This window comes from Ursus americanus, chromosome 19 (genome assembly GCF_024610735.1).
Source record: "Ursus americanus isolate L20-20 chromosome 19, mUrsAme1.1.p, whole genome shotgun sequence".
NCBI classification, from domain to species: domain Eukaryota; kingdom Metazoa; phylum Chordata; class Mammalia; order Carnivora; family Ursidae; genus Ursus; species Ursus americanus.
In genome coordinates this window covers 17,870,872-17,895,196 of record NC_142145.1, presented here as the reverse complement: position 1 = coordinate 17,895,196, position 24,325 = coordinate 17,870,872, and the positions used below count along the sequence as shown (strand labels likewise).

The following is a 24,325-nucleotide window of genomic DNA, read 5'->3' as shown; positions in this document are numbered from 1 at the left end:
TATAAAGTATCTGCTGGTAGTCCATCTCTCATAAAACCGCCGTTAGCCTTAATTCAAATCCATTGATTCCTATTCCAGTTAAAACTGAAGAACTTAATATGTCTTTTAATCCTTTTATTGTAAGCTAGGATAAAATTAATTTTACCCTGGAACTGCACAAAGCCAATTAACATGATCTTTAGAGTTATTTAGTAAAGTGCTTCAAACTGTTAAATTTATCTTGACCTCTTGGTTGCACTCTCTGACTGCTTTTTAAATGAGGCAATCAATATCTCACAGCCCTTTAAATAGCTTAAACTTCTCAAATATTTTACCTGTGTTCTAGTTAAGCTGTAAGTAAAGTGTTTACTCCTGCTCGTGTAAATCTAGAGTCAATTATGCTAAATCTAAAGACAATTATGTACTTTTGAGGAACACTGTATGAATTAAATGGTGGTTTTAATAAAAATCAAAGGCTCATATTTCGTTTAAAGAAACCCCATAATGAAGCTTATTATTTTTACACGAAACAAGTGGTCTCTTTGCAACTTAAAATGTAGAACATTTATGTCCTTTACCACTGCATGCAGCTTCTGTTTTCCACACAGGGCTAGTAGAAGGAATTAATTTTCTTACTGTGATAGGGTGATCAACCGTCCTGTCAAGAAAATGGATCTCCATGTCACCCTTTAGCATGATTAAATGGAGGCATGTCTCTGTGAAAAAATACCAAATTTTCATGAGACAAATGAAACTGTAGGAAGGTCTACTTTTACAGAATTATTTTATTTTTAATATCTCAAAATCTCCCATTTGGTTGTCATTTTATTTATAGGAAAACATTGCAGCTAATTGCCTGTGTCTTGTATTATTTAAGAGCAAACCCAGGCAAAGCCAATAATTTTAAATATTTTCAAATCTGAAAAACTAAAGAATCAGAAATTGCTATATGTTACTGTTGGAATAGTAGTAGGAAATGGGTATCTGTACCTTATACAATCACTGATCAGTCAGTGTCTCTAGGAGATCCTTTTTCTTGCTCTTCTTTCCTTATTAACAAAGAGCTAACATATTTTCAGATCTGAGTACTGATAAGAATTACATACCATAGAATTTCAGCATCAGTAGTATTAATAGCCAGTTGGACAGTGTTCTTATGAGCCTGTGCACATGCCAAACTTTAAATTACACCAAGTGATGTGCTTGACAGCTAATTAAGATTTCATATTTTGGCCATTTAGCAGAGAGCACCTGTTATGATTCTTTCTATTAGCTTCAGGATAAAATTTACAAAGGGCTGTTTTAAAGTACATTATTAAAACTTCCATAAAGTCTTAATTCCTTCCCGAGAAGTGGGAGTTAAGACAAGATTGAGGTAATTAAACAAAAGGAACATAGGGAAGGTGGGGGACCAGGGGCGGAGGCGGAGCTCTCCAAATGCCCCTGTTGTTTAATTTCCTACTGGAAGCAGCCCATGTGTGCTTCTGGGCCCCCCTCCCCCTTCAAGCAGTGGCCGTTGCACAGGCTGAATGGCTGGGGTCAATGCCTTGCCTATTGATCAGTATCCCTGCAGTCCCTTGCTCCAGCAGCTGCTTCATTGGCTTCTTTCAGGGCCTGCTTCAGTACATTAGAATAGAAATCCATAACCAGAGCTGTGCTCATCCAAGCAGAGGAAGAAACTAAATTAAATGGTATAAAACAATCTTGGATCAGGAGTTTGTGCCAATTCATCTTGATCTAAGATGTCACACCGGGCTCTCTGTCTGAGCACCTGGGCTAGAGGCAGCCATAGTGAAAATAGATGGAGCTGCGATCACTCATTTGTCAGCTAAGGAGCAAGGCAGCGGTTAGCAATTCCCTTCTGCAGAGGTCAGCTGACAGAACAATCAGTGCAAGTGCAGAATAGAGCTTTCCTTTGAACTATTGTTATGGAGCATGCTCTTGCTGAGACCTGGGGGGAGGGGAGCTTGACTTGCTTCCTGTTTCAAGACTACTAGGGAAAGAGTGAAATATATACTGCATAAATCTAAATGCAGTTGCGCAGAGCTTTCGCTCCCGTGTGTTCTTGTACTCAAAGTTGGTTTTAAATGCATGTACAGAGATACAGATTATCAAACTGGTAAATATCACTTTCTCCAGAATTTGGGTTCATTCTCATCCTCCTACACACAGAGGCAGTGGTTACTGATTTTGTTCCTTCCTAGTATGGTTAAGCTCTTAGGTTTCTCCCCCACTTCGTTATTAGAACTATGACAGATCAGCGGCATACTTGGAATCTGTCATTGCATGGACGCAGTAAGACTCTTACGAATGTTTCTTTACCTTTAAAAAACTAGAAACAAAACCATGGAGAGAACTGCATACTGTGATATCTGATTAGAAGGTATTTCTGAATGTTACTTAAATGTTTTTGAACATTTTAATTGAGGCTTTTTGTAAGAAATGTGAATTCATGAAATATGACTTATCATGACCTTGGAAGTGATAAAGTAATTTTATTAACATTGGAGGAATATCCTTGTAAAGCAGCATGCAAGTGGTTTGAAATATACTATAAAAAAATAAATTAGGGAAATGAATAACTAAAATTTTATATGAAAGAATTACAGTATTTTTAAAGATCAGTGTATTCTCTGTGGACTCATTTTGGATTTTGTCTTTTTCTATACACTAGTGAAAACTAATGGCAAATTTTCAGAACTTTTTTTTTTTTTTTAAGATTTTTTATTTATTTGACAGACAGCCAGCGAGAGAGGGAACACAAGCAGGGGGAGTGGGAGAGGAAGAAGCAGGCTCATAGCGAAGGAGCCTGATGTGGGGCTCGATCCCATAACGCCGGGATCACGCCCTGAGCCAAAAGCAGACGCTTAACCGCTGTGCCACCCAGGCGCCCCTCAGAACTTTTTTTTTTTTTTAACAATTATGCAGAAGTTAAGAAACTACAGCAGCAACAACAAATCTTTTTTTTTGTACTCAGTTGAACCAAACTTTTCTTATTTTCCAAATAAATGGTAATCACTCTAAGATGTTACCATCTTAGTTTTCCTAGGTTTTTTTTCCTTTAAGTCCTTTAATGCCACTTTCTTACACAATTATTCCTTTCTAGCTCTTAAATTCTTTGTAATATCCTGTCATTTCCTTTTCTTAGGCTCAACAAGGTCTGCCTGCACACATCCATTCTGCCTTTCAGCACAGCTAAATAAATGCAATTTAAAGTTTATACTAAAAAGCTTTGCGCTCTAGGTGTTTTTTTTTAAATTAAGCTTCTAGAAAGGCTATACCTACCTACTTACTTTGAAAGGGTTTCTTTTGCTTTGTTTTACTCTTGTTTTAGTTAACTTTTGCTAAAATTGTTACTAAATTTTTACTATTTTACTTTTTGTTCTAATTTTGTCTTGATTAGTTAATTTTGTTCATTGTTTTACTTAATTTAGATTTTTAGAAGAATTTAAGGCATGACATCTAAAATCTGCAATGTTTCCATCAACTTACCCAGGACTCACCATAGATCTTAAAGATAATGTGCTTCTCTGCATCTCCTTTTTAACATCCCAAGACCAAACCAATCTTAGTGTCTCACTTCGATTTCTACGATATCTTTCTGAACCCCTAAATCTAATTACATCACTCTGTGGCCTAAATCCTACCTTGAGTATCTTCCTATTTTTTATAGGGTAAGAATTGAAATGTGAATAGGATCTACCGTGCAATATGTGGTCTGGCCTTGTCTGCCTCCCTTGCCTGTTTTCTATCTTTCTCTTGGCTCATAGGCTTCCAACCCAATTACCTCTCCTTGAAATAGAAGTCAACACATTATTTCATGCTTTAGGTTCTTAAACATACTGTTCTCTCAGTTCATAATGTTCTCCTTGATTCTGTAACCTAGTTCTGATTCTTATTTAGTAGGCTTTAAGTTCAGAGGATATCTCTTTTCATGTCTAGCATAATGCCATGAGCACACCAGATCTTCAGTTCTTATACTGAGACCAAGTAACTGATGGAATGAATGAATTTCTGCCGCCACTGGTACTTACTGTTTTTCACCTGATCTTTGCAGGAGTCTTCTTTTGGTTATACTGAACTTGTCTTGTTTTACCTCAAAATCTTCCTTCCTACTGCCACTATCATGATCTTCCTAACAATGAATAAATCTGATATCACCACCTTATTCAAAATCATTCAACACCTTACCATTAACCAAAAGTTAAAAGTCTTCAGCTTGCCCTGCAAAAGTCTCTCTTGATTTGGTGGTACCCCTAAAGCCTCTTGTGTTGTCATTCCCTTGCCTTACCTCCAGTTAGTATAGAATGACAAAGTAAATGAAGAGACAAAATAAAACAAAACATCTAAAAGCATTCAGAGGTCCCCGCTGCTAATTTCTTAGTTGGCATACTGAGCTCTGAGGGCCATTTGCTATATTGATTTAATTAGTATAGAGACAAAGTACTGAAAGGGGCCAGAAAAGGTGGATGGATGACTAGAAAGAGTAGAAAGCTGACTTCCAATGAAAATGTTTCCAGAAGTTCACTTTTTAAATTTCTCTGTACCAAATATATAGCCATGATGGATAAAATATACAAACAGAAAACCAAAGAGACATAACTAGTCTCCAGAAAGATAGATATCTCTGTGGACAAGTAATAAAATAGAAATGATCTGGGCTGAAACCCTTAGCTCCTTTCTAGGCTTTTGGCTCCTGTGAGCTAAAGAGAACTTAAAATGTATCATTAGTAAAGCTTAAAGCCAGGAGCTAGGCTATGGCTTTGCCATTTCTTGAAAGGACCCTGAAAGGATGTGAGTATATCACTACTCAGTTAAAATTGAAGTTATGTTATTTAAGGTGAGGAAAATGGATGTTAACTCTGTGACTGGCAACATAAACCATAATAGGTTATGAAAATAAGTGAGTTGTGTTTATCCTAAGAACCTGGAAACAAAACAGGGGTGCTCGGATGACTCAGTGGGTGGAGCATGCGACGCCTGATCTCCGGGTTGTGAGTTCAAGCCTGTTGGGTGTAGAGTTTATTTAAAAATAAATAAATAAATAAACCTAGTAACAAAAAGAACTGATAGAAAGAAAACATAAAGTAGAAGGAGAAATAATAAAAATAACAACAGAAGTTGGTGAAACAGAAATGAAATAAGATCAAAACCAGTGGTTTTTTTTTTTAATTTTTTTTTTTAATTTTAGAGAAAGAGTGTGCAAGTGGGAGGGTGTGGACAGAGAGAGAATCTCAAGCAGACTGCCCACTGAGTATGGAGTCTGACCTGTGTCTCATGACCCTGAGATCATGACCTGTGCTGAAACTGAGAGTCAGATGCTCAACCAACTGAGCCACCCAGGTGCCCCAACAAAGTATTTTTTGAAAATCTAGTAAAATATATATTTCTAGCAAAACTGATCAAGAAAAGCATGAAAAGTAATATTAGAGAAGGCAAAATACTATTTAGAAGGATCCATAGCAATGATACATTTGAAGTATTTTCATCGTAGAGAATACTGCAAATAATCTCACACCAATAAATTAAAAAACTCAGATTAAATAGGTAATTCCTTTAAAACTGCAAGCTATCAGAAATGACTCAGGAAGAAATAGAAAGCCAAACTGAATAAGTAACTGCCAAACTGTTTTCTAAAGTAGTTGTACCTTTTTACATTTCTACCAGCAATGGAATCATTTTCTGTTCGTACTTGACAGCACATTTTATAATCCTTTTTATCGTAGCCATTCTAGTGGATGTGAAGTGGGATCTCATTATGGTTTTGATTTACATTTTTCCTAATGACCACTGATGTTAAGCATATTGGCCATTCATATATCGTCATATATCAAATATCCATTAAAATTGTTTACCATTTTAAAAGTTGCACTTTTTTATTATTGAGTTGTGAGAGTTCCTCGTATATTCTGGATATAATCCTTTATAGATATATAATTGACAGTATTTTCTTTGGGTCTGTGTGTTGTCTTTTTACTTTCTTGATTCTGTCATTTTAAGTGTAAAAGTTTGTAATATTGTTGAAATCCAATTAAGGAAATTTTTAAAATTACTTGTGCTTTTTGTATCATATCTAAGAAACCATTGCCTACCCCAAGATCATGAAGGTACTGCTCTCTGTTTTCTTCTGCACGTTATTTTGTTTTGGCTCTTATATTTAGTACTGTGAATCTATTTTGAGTTGATTTTTTGTGTAGTGAAAGGTGGAAGGCCAAATTCATTCTTTTGCAGGTGGGTAACCAGTCACCTCAGCGCCATTTGTTGAAAAGACTGTTCTTTCTGGGAAGAGTAATCTTGAAATTTTTTTATTATTATATGTCTTTTATGTATTGATATTTTAACTTATGTTTCGGTTTTCAGGTTGCTTGTCAAGTATCCCACAAATGAAAAAGATTTCCACATCTTATGAGGAAAGACGGAAGCAAGCTACTGCCATTGTTTTACTAGGAGTAATAGGAGCTGAATTCGGTGCTGAAATTGAACCTCCTAAGTTATTGACCAGACCTCGAAGCTCAAGTCAAATTCCTGAGGGATTTGGCTTGACTAGTGGTGGATCCAACTACTCACTGGCCAGACATACCTGTAAGTTATAAAATTCCTAATGCTGATCTATTAGTTTCAATACACATTTTTTGTTAACAAATCCTCAGAATACGTATTCTGAGTTTTAGCTTCAACAGAATGTTGACATGAAGTCAGGAAGCAGTACAATCTGTTTGGTACATCACCCTTTGGTTATAGTTACCCAGACTTCTTTTTAACATTTAAAACATGGTTTTCTTGAAAATGCTTTTCTTAAAAAACACATTTCTGATCTTTGTGTTCAAGATTTTAGCCCAAACATAGTTTCTAAAGTGGTTTCTATAAAACTATGCAATATGTCCTGAATATGGTTTGAAAGGTCAGGAGTAGGGGCAGATTAGTTACAATCAGAGTTCAAAGAGCTTTTGTGGTACTGCTACCTTTTATTCTGTGGTTGGTATGTTAATAACAGGGTAAGGATATTTTATAATGCCTTTTGTAACTTCAGTTTTGGACCTCCTTTACGTAAGGTCAGAATATTCCTACCGTATTGCAAAATTATTTCTAACAAATTGTGTTATTATTAAGGACCAAATATAGTATACTGAATATATCACAAAGTATTCTTTATAGAACAAATTGCAATGTGCTTTGGGGCTTGGGGCCTTTTAGCAAGGGAAAAAGATACATGTTACTTGCTAGTTACAAGAGCGGACAACTGCACTGGCTCATTGTCACATACTTTTGCTTTGAAATCATGGAGTCCTATTAGCTTTTATTATTAAAACTCTCCCATAGATTTAGCTGCCTATCCCTGCCCCCGCTTCCCTTTTTTTAGATTCTTAATACAACAGATACTTACTAGTGGTTGGTATTCTTCTGATCCCTATTTGACATTAAAAATCAGAGAGTAATAATGACAATACCACCACTAACAACAATAAGTAACTAATTCTTTGAACACGATTTTAAGCTCTTGTACTTACATTAACTCAGTTAATCTTCATAATAACCCTATAAAGTGGGCAGCTTAGTTATCTCTATTTGACACTTAAGGCTAACTGGGCACAGAGAGGTTTGGTGACCCTGGCTGAGATCATACCTTCAGGAAATGGCAATTTTTCTTTCCACACAGTCTGTTGGTGCCATAGCTGGTGGTTTGGCCATTCTGCACACTGCTGCTGTTTAATGGCTCCTCCTTGAGAAGGGCTTACCAACTAACCTGTGCTATTACTTCGTAATTTAAGAAGCGTTTTCTATCCCCTCATTTGATCTTTAAAAGAGAATTAAGACTTCTTCAAAGTAGCTCAGCCAAAATGTGGTAAAATCTCAACTTGAACCCAAGCTTCTTGGGCCCTGAAAACCCATGCACTTTGCCTTTTCCACCTGTGGACATCTGCTGTCTGTCTCCAGTGCAGGCCTGCCTGCTGTGGGCCCCTCCCTTTCACCTCTAGCATCTTTATCTTTTCTCAGTTTCCCTGCTTTTCATGCATAAAACCCTACTCAGATCTCACCCACTGTACAAAAGGCTCACCTCTGTATGTCAGTGCGGACACCCTAGGATTTACATATGTAGCTTCTTATGTAGAGTCTTGACATTAGAATATTAGAGGTTAATGAAACCTTGGCCTGATTTAGTCTGGTGACTTTCAAATTTTTTTTTTTTTGCTTACAATCTCTCTAAGGAGGATCAAGAAATGTGTGATTCCTCGCATGTTTTTATATTAACAGCTAAAACTTTTCAATAGTAAGTTTAAACGTTTGCAAAAGATGTAATTTGGAGGGTAGTGTGAATATTGACATTTAAAAATAAAATACTGGGGCGCCTGGGTGGCACAGTGGTTAAGCATCTGCCTTCAGCTCAGGGCGTGATCCCGGCGTTCTGGGATCGAGCCCCACATCAGGCTCCTCTGCTGTGAGCCTGCTTCTTCCTCTCCCACTCCCCCTGTTTGTGTTCCCTCTCTCGCTGGCTGTCTCTGTCTCTGTCAAATAAATAAATAAAATCTTTAAAAAAAATAAAATAAAAATAAAATACTGTTCTCATAAATATATTCAATAGAATATTTACCATAACTACTTGATATCCATCATCATCCATTAAAAAAAAAAATACATGACAGACTTTCCTTTAAAAGTCAGAAATCCAGGGCGTGTGGGTGGCTCAGTCGGTTAAGCATCAGATACTTGATTTTGACTCAGGTCATGATCCTAGGTTCCTGAGATCCAGCCCTACATCTGGCTCCATGCTGAGCATGAAGTCTGTTTGGGATTCTCTCTCTCCTTTTATCTCTGCCCTTCCCTGCTTATGTGTGCGCGCGCGCGCTCTCTCTCTCTGTCTCAATAAATAAATAAATAATGAATTGAACTGAATTGAAATGAAATGAAATGAAAAAGTCAGAAATCCTACATCCTTGATTGTTTTCCTTAAAGAGAGAAAGGTTCTGCCCTCACAGTTTTAAGGAACCTTCCTTCATTTGCATATTTAGCATCCAAAAATCAGGTCCTTCAGAGTAACAGATCTTAAAACTACTCACGCTTTTAAAACCATGTATTCTGTGAAAAGTCTTACGATGCCCTCATTTCAAGGGGTTACGTTACTTATTTTGAAGACTATGATGTAGTCCAACATGTCTGCTATGATATCTTAACAGTATTCTTTTGTGTTTTGTGTGTTCTTGCAAGGAAAATGAACATAAATGCTGTTTCTCAGGAATTTTCACATAGCTCAGTAGAAGTATCTGTGTTTAAATGTAGAAACATCATAAATTAATGAATTGCTGACTGATTCCACCCAAGCCATTGGCTGATTGCCGGGCAGATTTGTCTATACCACATTCTCTTAGTTACCTAGTACTGTTACCATCCCTTTTCCAACTATAATTCATCTTTATGCAAAATTCTGATATTCATGAATTTTCTTTTAACTGCAATAATTTCACTTGCAAATTGTGTCTACTGTAACTAGAAAAAAAAGAAATGGGTTAGGAGAAAAGCAGGAATTTAAAAAGCTGTGGCAGCATAGAAATAGAGATTTTTCGAAGAAGCCTTGAGAATTGATGAAAAAATCATAGGGTGTCAGTGTTCTGTTCTTTGGGTTTGTTAGGAGACAAGGAGCTGAACTACATATAAAGAGATCCCAAAGACTGTTTCTGACAGGAGAGAAATCCTGGGATTTGCTACATGGAGGGACTTTTGCATGATGCCACCTTAGCTCTCCCAAGCAAGAAAAATAAAATTTACCCAAATATTGAAAATATTGAAGTGTTTTAGAGCCAAGTTGGTTCCTTGAGCACTTTGGATAAAGGACTAGATGTGGGAAGGACAGAAGCTAGTGCTTCTTAGCAAATAATATTTATAATTATTTTATTGAAATAAAAGATTCTGAGAGGTTTCCAGCCAGTGAGAAATAGTATATAAAAATGAAAGAGGGATGCCTGGGTTGCCCAGACAGTTGGGCTTCGGACTCTTGATTTATTTCAGCTTGAGTCGTGATCTTGGGGTCCTGAGATGGAGCCCTGTGTCAGGCTCTGTGTTTGGCAAGGGAGTCTGCTTGAGGATTCACCGGCTCCCTTTCCCCATGTCCACACATGCGCACACATGTTCACTCTCTGAAATAAATAAGTAAATCTTTAAAAAAAAATCTTTAAAAATCTTTAAAAGATTAAAAAAATAAAATAATAAAAATTAAAATGCATGATATAGGGGCACCTGGGTGGCTCAGTCAGTTAAGCGTCCAACTCTTGTTCTTAGCTCAGGTTTTGATCTCAGGGTCATGAATTCGAGCCCCATGTCATGGAGCCTACTTGAAAAAATTTTTTAAAAACTTAAAAACGAATGATACAGTACCTATTAGAATCAGTTTAAAATGTGTAAAATGTCCTCGATATTTTCCTCACTTATTATGGTGCCCTATTTTATTTTAATAATTATAAAATATTTATCAGTTTAAATCTTGCTCTTGTGATTGGAAACAGATGTCTAAATGTACTTGTGCCTTTCTTGGGCTTTCTTTGATCAGTTATGTGTAATATTAACCTGCTACAATGTTAACCTGCTAGAAGCCGCAATATGTATTGCTATGTTATTTGTTTATGTGGCATTTAGAATGCATTGTGACCATTAAATATTTAGCCTTCATGGCATCCTATTGAATGAGATAATAATTATTATCCTCATTTTGAGATAAGGCCATTAAGATACAATATTTGATGAAAGTTAATTGCTAATGTAGCTAGAGGTATAGATAGTGCATTCTGACCTTCCTTGTAAAGCCATTCCATTCTGTGAATTCTTAAAATGTAGTCAGTTCCCAATTATCCACCTTGATAGGAGGGAAGAGTGACTGTGAGGCCTAATTCAGAAGTCATGCTTAGCTTTATAATGCATTTCATGCTTATATTTGAATATATATGAATCTTTTGTGGGAGGTACATTTCACATAAAATGTCAAAATCACACATTGAAGGCAAAGCTGAAGGACTCTGGAAATTTAAAAAGCCTAGACTGGGCCACTCTTTCCATATACCCTTGGTCTGAGTTGCAGTTTCCTCTGTATAAAATAAAGGAGAGAACTACTCTGTTTTCAAAGCCCCTTTTGGTCCAGTTAGTCTCTGCTTCTGAAATGAAATAGAGAGCATCCCAGGAAATTCACCTTCATGACCTTCTCATTTTCCTCTTATAGGGATGGACACTCTCTTATTTCAACTCAACTTCAGTAGAGATCATTCTTCCTTTTTATTTTGATCCACAAATGAAACACTTGGGATATTTTAGGATAGCATTTATAGTTGCCTATAGGTCTTTTGCTTCGTTCGTTGTTGGTTTTTTTTTTTTTTTTTTTTTAAGATTTGTTTATTTTAGAAAGAGAGCATGAGGGAGAGGGGGAAAGGGAGCGGGAGAGATAATCTCAAGTAGACTCCAAGCTGAGTGCAGAATCTGATGCAGGGGTCAATCTCACGATCCTGAAATCATGACCTGAGCTGAAACCAAGAGTTGAACGCTTAACCAACTGTACCACCTAGGTACCCCTGGTTCATTCTTTCATTTGGTCTCCTCTTCCTCATTTTATAGTTGTGGAATCATGCTGGCACATCTGTAGTAAATCCCATTTTGATCTCCCATTAACTTTTTGACTTTGAACAAGTAGCATAAGTCATTTCCCTAGGCAGTGGACTCTGAGATTTGTGTGCAGGAGTATTCTTGGGATCAATACTTTTAGGGAGTGAAAGAAACAGGATTGATTGGGCGGAGGGAAACATTGACTAGCATTTCAGTTGCTTAGAAAGCTTCAGCTTATGCCAGGGAACTCTGGGACTGGGATGGCCCTTCAAAGTTGTCCTTGAATTGGGGCAAAGATCTTAGCCTTCCTATCCCTGTGTGGTTCATATCTCTGTGTAGTTCATATCCCTGTGTTGTTCATTCACCGCGGTGCCCTGGATGGGGGGTGTGACCTTGGATGAGGCAGCTCTCTTCATTCTAGCACAAATCCCGCAGAGAGACTCGGCTGAAACTTGTCAGCCACTGACACCCCATGAGCTTGGGGACAGAGTGAGTACTTCTGTTGTGGAGGGGAGGAGATGGACAGCCTCTCCAGGCTTCCAGTCATCATGTTACTGACTTATGTGTGTCCCAGTTCCCGCTTCCTTCATCAGAAATGGAAAGAGGGACTACCATTGAACACACTTTTTACTCCAGCTCCTTGGGTATCTCTTGTAACCCTGCAAGACAGCTGTTTTATCCCACACTTAGCACAATAGGAGGCACAGGAACAATAGCTGGTTATTGAGCATTTACTCTGTGCCAGGCATTTTGCTGTGTTCTTTACATACAGGATCTTATTTTATTTTAAGATTTTATTTATTTGACAGAGAGACAGAGCACAAGCAGGGAGACCAGCAGGCAAAGGAAGAGGGAGAAGCAGGCTCCCTGCTGTGCAGGGAGCCCGATTCAGGGGGCTCAGTCCCAGGACCCTGGGATCATGACCTGGGCTCATGACCTGGGCTGAACGCAGATGCTTAACCAACTGAGCCACCCAGGCGCCCCTACATAGTATCTTATTTAATCTTCTAATCCGATCAAATGGATACTATCACTGTTAACATTTAACAGAGGAGGAACCTGAAAATTTGCCCATTGTTCACCAAAGCTTTGTGAGATTAGATTAAACTTTCTTCTTGTAGATAGTAAATCGAGGGCATAGGTTAAATGTATTAAGATACCACTGCTAAGCCTAGACTTGAACACCTATTTTGCAACTTCAAATCAGGGCATTTTCCCCATTTCACATAGTTGTCTTATATAACAAGCAAGTGAGATTCAGAAGCGGTGCCCCAAAAAAGAGTGGGGCATGTCAGCAAGTACCAGGTCACCTGTAAATATGAACATCTGTGGACTCATCCACTGGGGATGTGCTGGTGCCCTGCAGATATAAACCCATACAAAATCTACATCTCCATACTTACGACATGGCTTGCATCTGTAGTGTGAAATATTTCGGTGAGAGAAAATGAATCTTTTCCCACAGTGGTCTTTAGAGATACTGTAATGCCGGGTTCCTCAGCTGGCCAAGTTTATGGCCTCACTGATGTGCATTTGGAAAAGGCGGCATTTCTGTGCATTTGTGTGTCTGTTCTGGGAAAGGGATCTATGTTTTTAATTCTCAAAAGAAAGTCATTAAAATAAAAATGGATAAGAACTCAAAGAGTTTGTTGGAAAAAGTTGCTTATCTGTTATTATAATTTTTAAAACAACTGAGTTATAGTCATCTTGATTATCTGTTTAGCTGTAATACCACCAAATGGAAGGAGGCTTCAGTTAGACACTACCTTAGGAATATTTTAATTCTATGAAACGTGTATTTAGAGTTTTATACTTCCTGGTACTATGTACTATGTTTGATTTTATTTTGTTGTAACCTACTGTCCTGAAAATGTTTCTCCAGTGCTTCATGTGCTTTCTAATTGTGCGTGTTTATTTGATGAATATATTAATGTTGGTTGAGATTGATTTTATAGTGAATTTATTTCTTAAAAAAATTTTGAGGTAAGAAAGTTAAGCCAAATCTCAAATGTTTTATCAGCAAGATTAGGACAAAGTCACTGAATTGCAATTAATAACAAAACTAGTGTTATTTGCACATATTGAATCAATAGCAGCAATGATGAGGAACACATCATGCCATTTACAAGGATAAACAATGACAAAAATGGTTATTTTCACTGTACACAATCGTGAGGTTGTGTGGCTGAGCTGCTGCGTTTGTGTGTGCTTTCCCTGCCGTTGCGCACCCAGGCTTCCTCGCACTGGGAAGTAATCCTGCCTTCCTGTGTTCTTACTCCACGTCCGCCTCATTCATTCATTCTTCTCATTGCACTAACTCAGCATTTCATGTTCCTTACCCCTGCTTCTCATCTGGAATTTTACCTTTGAAATCATCCTGGTTCCAGACGCCACTTGTCTTGCATTGCCAGTACACCTTCTGTGTTTAGAAAAGTAATTCTTTGCTCTGCCTGTGCACTAAAATCTTAGGTAGAATGTTTTAAAATGAGCCATACCCCGGAGTTATTCAGAAAATCAGGGGTGGGGTTTGGGTATCTATTTGATTTTTAAAACTGCACATGAAATTTTCATGTGTAGCCAGAGTAGAGACACCCAGTAGAATAGGGAATCCTTTAGTTATTTTAAATTGAGTGTTCTGTAGTAGTTCTGGTCATTGAACTACCTTAATGCACAATATATATTATAATTTTCTTTATGTTTAAAATGGAAGAGATAATGGAAACTAATCTGAGTGAATAAATGGCATTTATATCACTTTCAGAGCTAATTCTTTAGATAGTTCAGCTTTTTCATTGGAATTTTATTACTCTGGATTGCTTGGGGTTGAATCTTGACGTTACCCAGTAGCTGTGTAGCCTTAAATGCTTCGTGGCTCAGTTTCTTTAACTCAAATATGGGGATAATAATAGCAGCTACCTCACAGAGTTATTGTGAGGATTAGGTAAACAAGTGTACGTAAAGCACCTAGAAACGTGCCCGGCATTTAAGTTTTAACCTAGCCGAATGTTAGTATATGTTAATGTTACAAGAAATGCTTAGAATAAGGAAAGGAAACAGCTCTTTTTAAGAGCTGTTTGCTAGGACATTTATAGTGTATATACTACTTTTTACAAATCTTAAGAACCTTATGAGATAGATATTACTATCAACATTTTCTGTTGAGTGAACTGTTACAAAAAAATTAGCAACTTCCTTTAAATTCTCTATCTTGTAAGGGACTTGAATCCAGATGCATTCTACCCCCCAAAGCCCAGGAACTTCTTTTCTACAACACATGCTGATTCTGTTTGTGGTAAAGCCTATTAGTTCCTAGAGGATTTATGTAAAAATACACTTTTCTTTGGCCACATTATTATATACATGTTTAAATAAAACACTGTGTATTTTTTGCCATTGTTTATTTGTAATGGGGTAAGTTTCTATATGCTTATCACTTTGTTTCCTATTTTAACCACATCAACAAAGATCAGATGGAAATTTTCACTACTCCTTTGTTTTTCTTGTAAATAATTTATGTTGTGTAACAGCTTTATCATTTTTTAACTGAGATCTGACACTTGCATTATAGACTAACTGTTCAGTGATGTAATCCCATCCTTGTTGTCCAAAAATAACTTTAATTTGCAGGGTTTTTTTTGGTTAACTCACTACTTTTTTTAGATTCCTCTTCCATAGAACAGGCAAGTTGGACAAGGTTATTGCTAGGGCCACTTCTATCAAAATTACAGGTTTCTGTGAAATCATTACTTTATTATTATTATTACTATAGAGTGCTTGTGTTTATTGCTGCCATGTGAACTTGACTATCTTACTTTAATTGCTCTATACAAATTTTTCTATCTGCTCCTATAGGCTCCAGTAGTCCACGACCATGCCATGTGTTTGAAGCTGAGCATCTTTATTTTTTTATTTTTTATTTAAATTCAGTTAATTAACATACAATGTAATTCTGGTTTCAAAGGTAGAGATCAGTGATTCATCAGTATTATATATAGAAGCTGAGCATCTTTAGAGTGTTTTTCTACCGTCCTTCCTTATGGGTACCTCATATCAACTTACTATTCATATCCAGCTTTGTGGACACGTATTACGTTAAATGTATTTCAGTAGCTAAATGTAACACCTCTGGTAGTTTGAGATCTATATCCTTATAGGAATATCGTACAAAGGCATTATGACAATTTTTTGGTCTAGTATGTGATGTGACATTGGCATAAGACTCTGCCAACCATCTAATATATATATTAATTACCTAAATTCAGTTTTCAATTTTATTTCAATTTTTAATTTCCTTGATTTCTTATCACTGGGCTGCCTGAGTAGTAGATTCAGGGACAAGTCTTAGCATTGTATTGCCAGTGGTAACCCCCCCCCCTTTTTTTCTTTTTGCGTAGGACATTCTGGTTTTTAAGTAACATTGATCTGAAGTTTTCTGTATCTCTGCAGAATGGTTTTTCACATTTGTGTGTCTTAATATATGCATGCTCCAGTGTCACTGTAATTAATATATTTAATTCTGTAAGTTCAAATAATTTTATATCAGAAAGGGACAATGGAGAACATCTAATCCCTTCAAAAGCTGCAGAACTTGGGGCTCCTGGCTGGCTCAGTCAGTAGAGCATGTGACTGTTTATCTCAGGGTCATGAGTTTGAGCCCCCCGTTGGGCATAGAGATTACTTAAAAAATTGTGCGTGTGCACGTACACACACACACAAGCTGCAGAAGTTTTGATAGTTCTCTTATAAAGCCTTTTGGTGAGGGGCATCAAGGTGGCTCGGTTCGTTGAGCGTTAGACTCTTGATTTCACCTCAGGGTTGTGAGATCAAGCCCCAGGCTGGGTGTGGAGCCTGTGTAAGATTCTATTTCCCTCTGTCCCTCCGCCACTTTTAAAAAATAAATAAATAAAAGCCTTTCAGGAAGAAGTAAACAAAAACATTTAACAGTAAGAAGTGAACAGAAACATGTTGTGAACTTATTTGTAGATTCCCTGCCACGTCCTCAGACAACACAATTTCTAGGACTCTATTAAATGGTCAGATGCCTAGGTCTATGTTATTGCTTTACACTGTGGCCTCTGTGATCATACAGCAAGAGCTGGTGAACTTCTTGGTGCCACCCAGGCCGCTAGAGGACCTGAATGCTTGTATGAAATCAATAAATGTAAAGTTCTTTCTTATACTTTCGGTTTTCAAATTACGTTCTGCAGAGCCCTGGGGCTCCATTGGGGTGGCTTGGCAGCTGCCTGGGCTCTTAACACTACTTAAAGTACAATAGCACTGATTTTTGTGTGATTTAGAAGACGAAGTTTGGAATCACATTTTATCTACAAAGAGAAACTGCCAGAGACAGGGCTAGACTCTACAAAACAAACCTCGAATCCATCAGAAAAGGTTACTGGCTCTACCTTCAAAATACATAAAAAATTCAGCTACTTCTTCCTACCTTTGCTATTATCACCCTGGTTGGCTAGAAACTTCATTTCTTACCCAGTTACTGCCAAGCCTTCCAGCTTCTGCCCTTATCCCCCTTATAGTAGCTTTTTAACATAGTAGACATGGTAGTAATGCTTTTATTTACTTTTTTTTTTTTTTAAGATTTTATTTATTTGAGAGAGAGCAAGAGAACACAAGTAGGGGGCAGGTGGGGCAGAGGGACCAGCAGACTCCCCGCAGAGCACAGAGCCAGAGGAGACTGACCCAGCGGGGCGGGGCTGGATCACAGGACCCTGAGGTCTTGACCTGAGTGGGAAACCAGAGGATTAAAGACTGAGCCACCCAGGTGACCATAGTAATGCTTTTAAAACCAAAAGTAGATCTTATCACTCAAGGGTATCCAGATGGCTAATCAGCAAGACAAATACTCAAAAATCAGTAGGTTTTCTACTAGTGAACAAAATGGAAAATGTAGAAAATAATGATTTTTTGAAAGACACATCAAACTAGTAAGACCCTAGATTAAGCCAGGAGGAAAAAACAAATCACCCTGAGTAAGACTACTGTTAGGCATTTAGCATAGAAAGAATGTAGATGCCAAAAAAATAGCCACCTTACCCAATAATTAAAGAAACTGGGGGATAGGAAAAATTTACTAGAAACACTTGTTTGTTTAAAAGAATTTTTTTAACAGTGAATGGATATTCATGTAATGAAAATGATAAATAGATTTTATATTTTAAATTAAAATATTAAAATCTCCATAAAATAAAATATTAAAATCTCAATAATTATGGCATCTAAAGGGAAGTCCCATAGCTAAGAATAAATTTAAGAAATGTGGAGGAAATTATAATATTTTACTGAAGGAAATAAAGATCTGAATATGTAGTTCTTCAGTGGATGATTCCATGTGGTGAGTATCTCAGTTATTCCCCAATTTTTTTTTTATTTTTTTAAATTATATTATGTTAGTCACCATACAGTACATCCCCGGTTTCCGATGTAAAGCTCGATGATTCATTAGTTGCGTATAACAGCCAGTGCACCATGCAATACGTGCCCTCCTTACTACCCATCACCAGTCTATCCCATTCCCCCACCCCCCTCCCCTCTGAGGCCCTCAGTTTGTTTCTCATAGTCCATAGTCTCTCATGTTTCATTCCCCCTTCTGATTACCCCCCCTTTCTTTATCCCTTTCTTCCCCTACCGATCATCCTAGTTCTTATGTTCCATAGATGAGTCAGTTATTCCCAAATTAAGATGTAAATCTCACATAAGTACAATAAAAGATCTCAACATCATTCTTTTAATAGCTAGTCAAAGTTATTCTAAAATTAACATACTGGGCGGCGCCTGGGTGGCTCAGTCCTTAAGCATCTACCTTCAGCTCAGGGCGTGATCCCGGTGTTCTGGGATCGAGCCCCACATCAGGTGCCTCCGCTGGGAGCCTGCTTCTTCCTCTCCCACTCCCCCTGCTTGTGTTCTCTCTCTCGCTGGCTGTCTCTCTCTTTCTCTGTCAAATAAATAAATAAAATCTTTTAAAAATTTTTAAAAATTAAAAAACATTAACATACTGCACATAAATGGAATATTTGATTTATTTTGTTTTATTCAATAAATACATATATACCAGTTACTATTTTAGACTTTACAAAGATTAACCCTTTTAATCGTAATTTATAGTCCTTTGAAGTATTAAATTATAAAAAAGTCAACCTATGAAGTACTGTAAAAATATAAAATACCTAGGCATTAACTTAAAGAATATGTAAGACTTTTAAAGAACAAAATTAATTTTATTAAAAAGCATTTTTAAAGACCTAAGTAAATGGGGAGATGGACAGTTTTATGGATTGAAATAGTCAATATAATCAGAATGGCAATTTTTATAAATTCAGTACCATTCCAAACAAAACACCAACAGGATCTTTGTTGTTTTCTTTATTGAGCTTAACAAGCTGATTTCATATTTATGGGACAGAGCAATGAGCTAATAAAAGCCAGAACACTCTTTTTTTCTTTTTTTAAGATTTATTTATTTATTTGAGAGAGTGCGTGTGCAGAGGGGAGAGGCAGGGGGGAGAGAGAATCCCAAGTAGACTCTGTGCTGAGCTTGCAGAGCCCATCCCGGGGCTCGACGTGGGGCTCGACGTGGGGCTCGACGTGGGGCCCGATCCCACAACTGGGAGATCACGACCTGAGCTGAAACCAAGAGCTGGATACCTAACCACTGCACCAGCCAGGCGCCCCAAGCCAGGACACTTCTAAAGAAGAACAAGGTGGAGAGATTTCCTTTACCTTTTTTCAAAAGTTTATTATAAATTTATAGTAATTAAAATGGTATTATCTTGGTGCAGAACAGACCAAAAGACTTATCCATGGAACAGAATAGCACAGAAATGGTTCTAAATTGACATAGAAATTTGATTTTATACAGATCTAGCATTGTAAATCAGTGAAATAAAGGATAGAATTTTTGATATATGGTATAGTTACCACAGGAAGAATAATAAAATTGTATCCCTAATGGCCATTATAGCCACCCCCCCCAAACAAACCAAAACAAAAACAAAAAAAATCCCACAAAACTATGTGGATTTAAAGAGTTAAATATGAGTGCTAAAACCATAATATTTTAAAATGATGACACAGGAAAACATGACCTTGGAATGGGGCATGATTCTGTGAACAGGTGACAGCCTAACCAGAAAATAAAAAAGATGAATAATTCAACTACATTAAAATTACAAACTTCTGTAGTCAAAAATATCTTTACAAAAGTGAAAAGTAAAGCCACAAAGAGGGAACGGTCTTTATAGCTCAGGTAACTGATAAAAAGATTCATTCATTCATTCATTCATTCATTCATTTATTTATTTATTTATTTATTTATTTGACAGAGATAGAGACAGCCAGCGAGAGAGGGAACACAAGCAGGGGGAGCGGGAGAGGAAGAAGCAAGCTCATAGTGGAGGAGCCTGATGTGGGGCTTGATCCCATAACGCCGGGATCACGCCTAACCGCTGTGCCACCCAGGCGCCCCGATAAAAAGATACTTAAACACATTTATATTTGGAAAAAAAAATACAGAGAAGAAAAATGCATAAAGATTGGAAAAGCACTTCACCGAGAGAAAATAAGAATGGCTAGTAAACCTATGAAAAGATGCCAAGCCTTGTAATCAGGTAAATGCAAATTAAAAGCAAAATGAACTATCATTTCTTATCTACCAAACTGAAAGCTTAATCTGACATTATCAAATTATGGTGAGGATTTGGAGCAAACAGTGTTTTTTACACCCACTATGGAGCGTAAGTTGGTTTAAGCTTGGAAAACAATTTGGTGTACTACCTGTGAGTCTACTCTGTGTAGAGAAACCTTTCCACCTGTGAAAAGTGTGTTTGAAACCTTCCTACCTGTGAAATGAGTAATCTCCTATTCTGTGTATTGCCTTTTGGTTACCTTACCAATATGGCTCAAATAACACAGTTCTCTGATTTCAGTGAGGTACAGTTTATCAATTGTTTTATAGTTCATGCTTTTTGTATTCTAAGATATATTTGCCTACCCCAAAGTTTCAAAGATTTTTCCCTCTGTGTTTTCTTCTGGCAATTTTAGCTTTTACATTTAGGTATATGCTGTAGTTTGAATAATTTTCAAGTATGATGTGAAGTAAATATTTTAAAATATTTTTTAAATATATATACAGAAATTCAGTTGTTCCAGCAACATTTGTTGAAAACCTTTTTTGAAAATCAGTTGATCCTAGATGTTTGGGTTTATTTCTGGGTCCTCTGTCCTCTTTCATTAATCCATGTTTATTCATTACTATGACACTGTCTTGATGTCTTTAGCTTTAGAATAAGTACTGAAATTAGATAGCATAAATTCTCCAATTGAGTTCTTCTGTTGTTAAATTGGTTTGGCTATCCTAGGTCATTTGTGGTTTGATAAAAAATTTTGGAATCTACTTGTCAGTTTGTTCAAAAAAAGCAGAAAGCCTACAGGAATTTTGATTGGAATTGCCTTCAATCTATAGATGAATTTGGGGAGAATTGCCATGTTAACAAAATTGTCTTCCAATATGTGAATGTGGTATATTGCACTATTTATACCTTCTTCAGTTCCTCTCAGCAGTATTCTGTGGTTAATTTCTGTGAGACCTTTAGGTATCTCAGTGGAAGAGAAAACAGATGAGTCAGAAAAAATATTTGAAGAACTAATAGGGGAAACTTTCCCAAATTTGCTGAAAGACGTAGATTTACAGATTTAGTAAGTTAAGCAAACCCTAAACAGGTTAAACTTTAATAAGACTGTCATGCCCAGAAACATTATAATGTGTAATTTGTTAACAGTTTTTACTATTAGAGACACCCTATTACAATTGCCACTTTGTTGGTAACTTCCTAGAAGTAAAGCCCCATGTGAAAGTTTATCCCTGTTCTACCATGTTGTCCTCCAGTCAAGTGTATCAAGTTACTCTTCTGCTGCTTCTCTATACCTCTTTAACTCTGAGGATATTATTTTTCTTGTCTGCCAATGTGATTAATAAGAAATGATGTCTATCGTTACTTTAATTTGCATTTTAAATCTTGTAGGTTGGTTTTCTTGTTACATGTTTACCATTTTTTAGTTTGGCTATGAATTGCTTATTCTGTTGTTTTCTTTTAACTGAGATTAAATGGCCATGCAATATTATATTAGTTTCAGATGTGTAACATAATGATTTGAGATTTGTGTATATTGCTAAACAATCATCACAGTAAGTGTAACGCATCACACACAATTAGTAAGTTTTCTCCTTGTGATGAGAACTTTAAAGATCTACTCTCTTAGCAACTTTCAAATATGTAATACAGTATTATTAACAATAGTCACTATGCTGTACATCACATCCTCATTACTTATTTATTTTATAGCTCAAATTTTGAACAATTTGACACCCTTCACCCATTTTGCCCATCCCTCATCCTTATCCCCCATGTTATTATTTTTTTATGTCAAGTTCTTTACTTTTGCACTCTCTATATTACAAATACTTTTTCAGGTTTTTTGTACATTTTCTGATTCTTTGTAGTAGATGTTTATAATTTTTATATAGTCAGATCTTTACCTTTATGTTGAACCCCCAATAAGGTGCATAAATATGAACATTTTCATTCAATTTGGTAGTAAATAATATGTATTCAAGGGTCTAGGATAACAGTGACCAAGGCAATAAAAGTGATTTTCCCAGTTACAAGTAAGGGAAAATACTAGAATGAATCTTGAGATACTAGTTGAACTCATGGTTTTTGGTATGCATGAAGATAGATATAGAAATAGAGATATGCATGGATGTGTTGTTAGTATGCATACATAGATTTCCTAGCTCTGGTCACTGGAAGGGCCTGGGAACAGTGACATCCCAGTAACAGTGTGTGTATACCCAGAGCTCAGATACTGATTTTTAAATACCACTCTCTAGTACAAAGAACCCAGGACTCCTTGGAGAAGTGGTTGGTTCCAGGGCTGGGACAGAGAAGGTACAAGTTGAACCTGAAACATCTTTGATGTCAAAAATTAAGAAAGAGCTTAAAATAGATGGGGGTATGTCATAAGGACATGGGAGCCAACCTGGAAGTGCTTTCAGTAGCCAAAACTGGGATAATTTGGGCAATGAAATGATATATTTTATGGGATTATAACCCATAGAACAAAATACCCATGAGTCCATAAAAATGTAACTCGATCAAGAAAGGATCCTCTTGCAGAAGAATCTTAGTTAATAAATATAGAAGTAATGAGGAAAGTACTAAATCTCCATTAGACAAAGACCATAGTAATAACTGTTGCAGACAAGGTCCACTAGTGGATGCTAAAATCAGTATATTAACACACCTTAAACTATCTCCTCTCAAGATATTTATCAATTACAAAGGGAAATTGGAACTCCACTGTAATTGGTTACTTTAACCAAGTGATGAAAGTTAACATAGTCAGTAATAAGATACTCACCTTGATATGATACACTGAGAAGGACTCAACATTACTTACATGGTCTTCTGGCCAAAAATGCATAGCTTCAGTGTAACTAAGAAAAGATCAGACAAACCCCAGCTAAGAGACAGTTTGCAAAATGACTGACCGGCATTCCTCATAAGTGTCAGTCATGAAAGACAAGTGTAAGGGCCGGTCACAGATTGGAGGAGGCTGCAGAGACATGACAGCTAAATACAGTGTGAGATCCTGAAGTGGGTACTGGAACAGAAAAAGGATGTGAGCAAAATTCAAATAAAGTCAGTAGTGGTCTACCAATATGAATTTCCTACTTTTGATAATCGTACAATTGTTTCAGGATTTCTTTTCCTTTAATGCCCGTGGTTCTTGGTCTCACTGCTCCAAAGAATGAAGAGGTAGACCGGAGGAAGGGGGGGTGGCAGCAAAGCAAAGTTATTGAGCGATAGTACAAAGCTCCTGAAGAGGAAGGAGATCCAAGAAGGTTGGTGTTGGAGTTTCTAAATCTAGGGTTTTTATGAAGTTGTTGGTGGCCTGTTTCAATCTGATTAACCCTCCATTCACCTATCACCCAATCAGGTTTTTGTCCATGTGCTCATCTACCTATCAGGTAGTTGTTCACATGGGAAAGGGTAGAGGGTTCCTTTCAGGGTGGTGTAGAATAACAGGAGGAGGTCTTTTTCCTTTTAAGGGTAGTTTCCTCTTGGGGGATGGCGGGGGGGGGGGGGGGGTTGAGGGGGTGGAACTTGCCCCTGCCTGCCTTTCTTCTGACTGTCTTCCATTACAATGGTTATGTGAGTTGTTGACATTAGGAAATAGCTGGGTGAAGGATATATATGAATTCTCTTTCCTATTTATGCATCTTTTCTATAGGTCTAAAAAAATTATTTCAAAATAGGAAGTTTTTAAGAAGCCGTTCTTCCTAGGTGGTAGTATAAAGGTAGATTTATATTTTATAGTAGTATATTTTAAATTAGCTGAGGATGTTCAGAATTGGAAATAGCAATTTTATTTTTCTCTGGCTTTCATTTTCAATGTCCCTCCCTCCCTCCTGTCCTCCCTCCCTCCCTCCCTCCCAAGTTTCCAAGTGTTATACAACCCTTGGGTAGAAAGTTTAGTACAGTTTTATTTATAGATTTAAAAATAAAAGCATAATGATTAGAGATTCTTAGCATATATCATTGTATTAATAGGTAGGCTTTGGAAGGCACAGCAGATTTTCACATTCAGTTTTATTCTATGTCCATTAAATCTCAGTGCTTCTTACCTATAGCTCAGTGTTTAGCTGGATGTGTTTTTCTCTGAAGTGTTATATGAGATTAACTTGAAAGAA

At 36.9% G+C, this 24,325-nt stretch overlaps 1 protein-coding gene across 3 annotated transcripts in view; it reads left to right on the top strand.

Annotated features, from left to right (window-relative positions):
• WDR7 (WD repeat domain 7) overlaps window positions 1-24,325 on the top strand; it is a 346,017-nt gene that overhangs the window by 196,116 nt on the left and 125,576 nt on the right. For all 3 annotated transcript variants that reach the window (XM_045790167.2, XM_045790166.2, XM_045790168.2), the window contains one exon: window positions 6,340-6,561. In XM_045790167.2, the coding sequence (XP_045646123.1) occupies window positions 6,340-6,561 (222 nt within the window). The remainder of the gene's footprint in view (window positions 1-6,339; window positions 6,562-24,325) is intronic.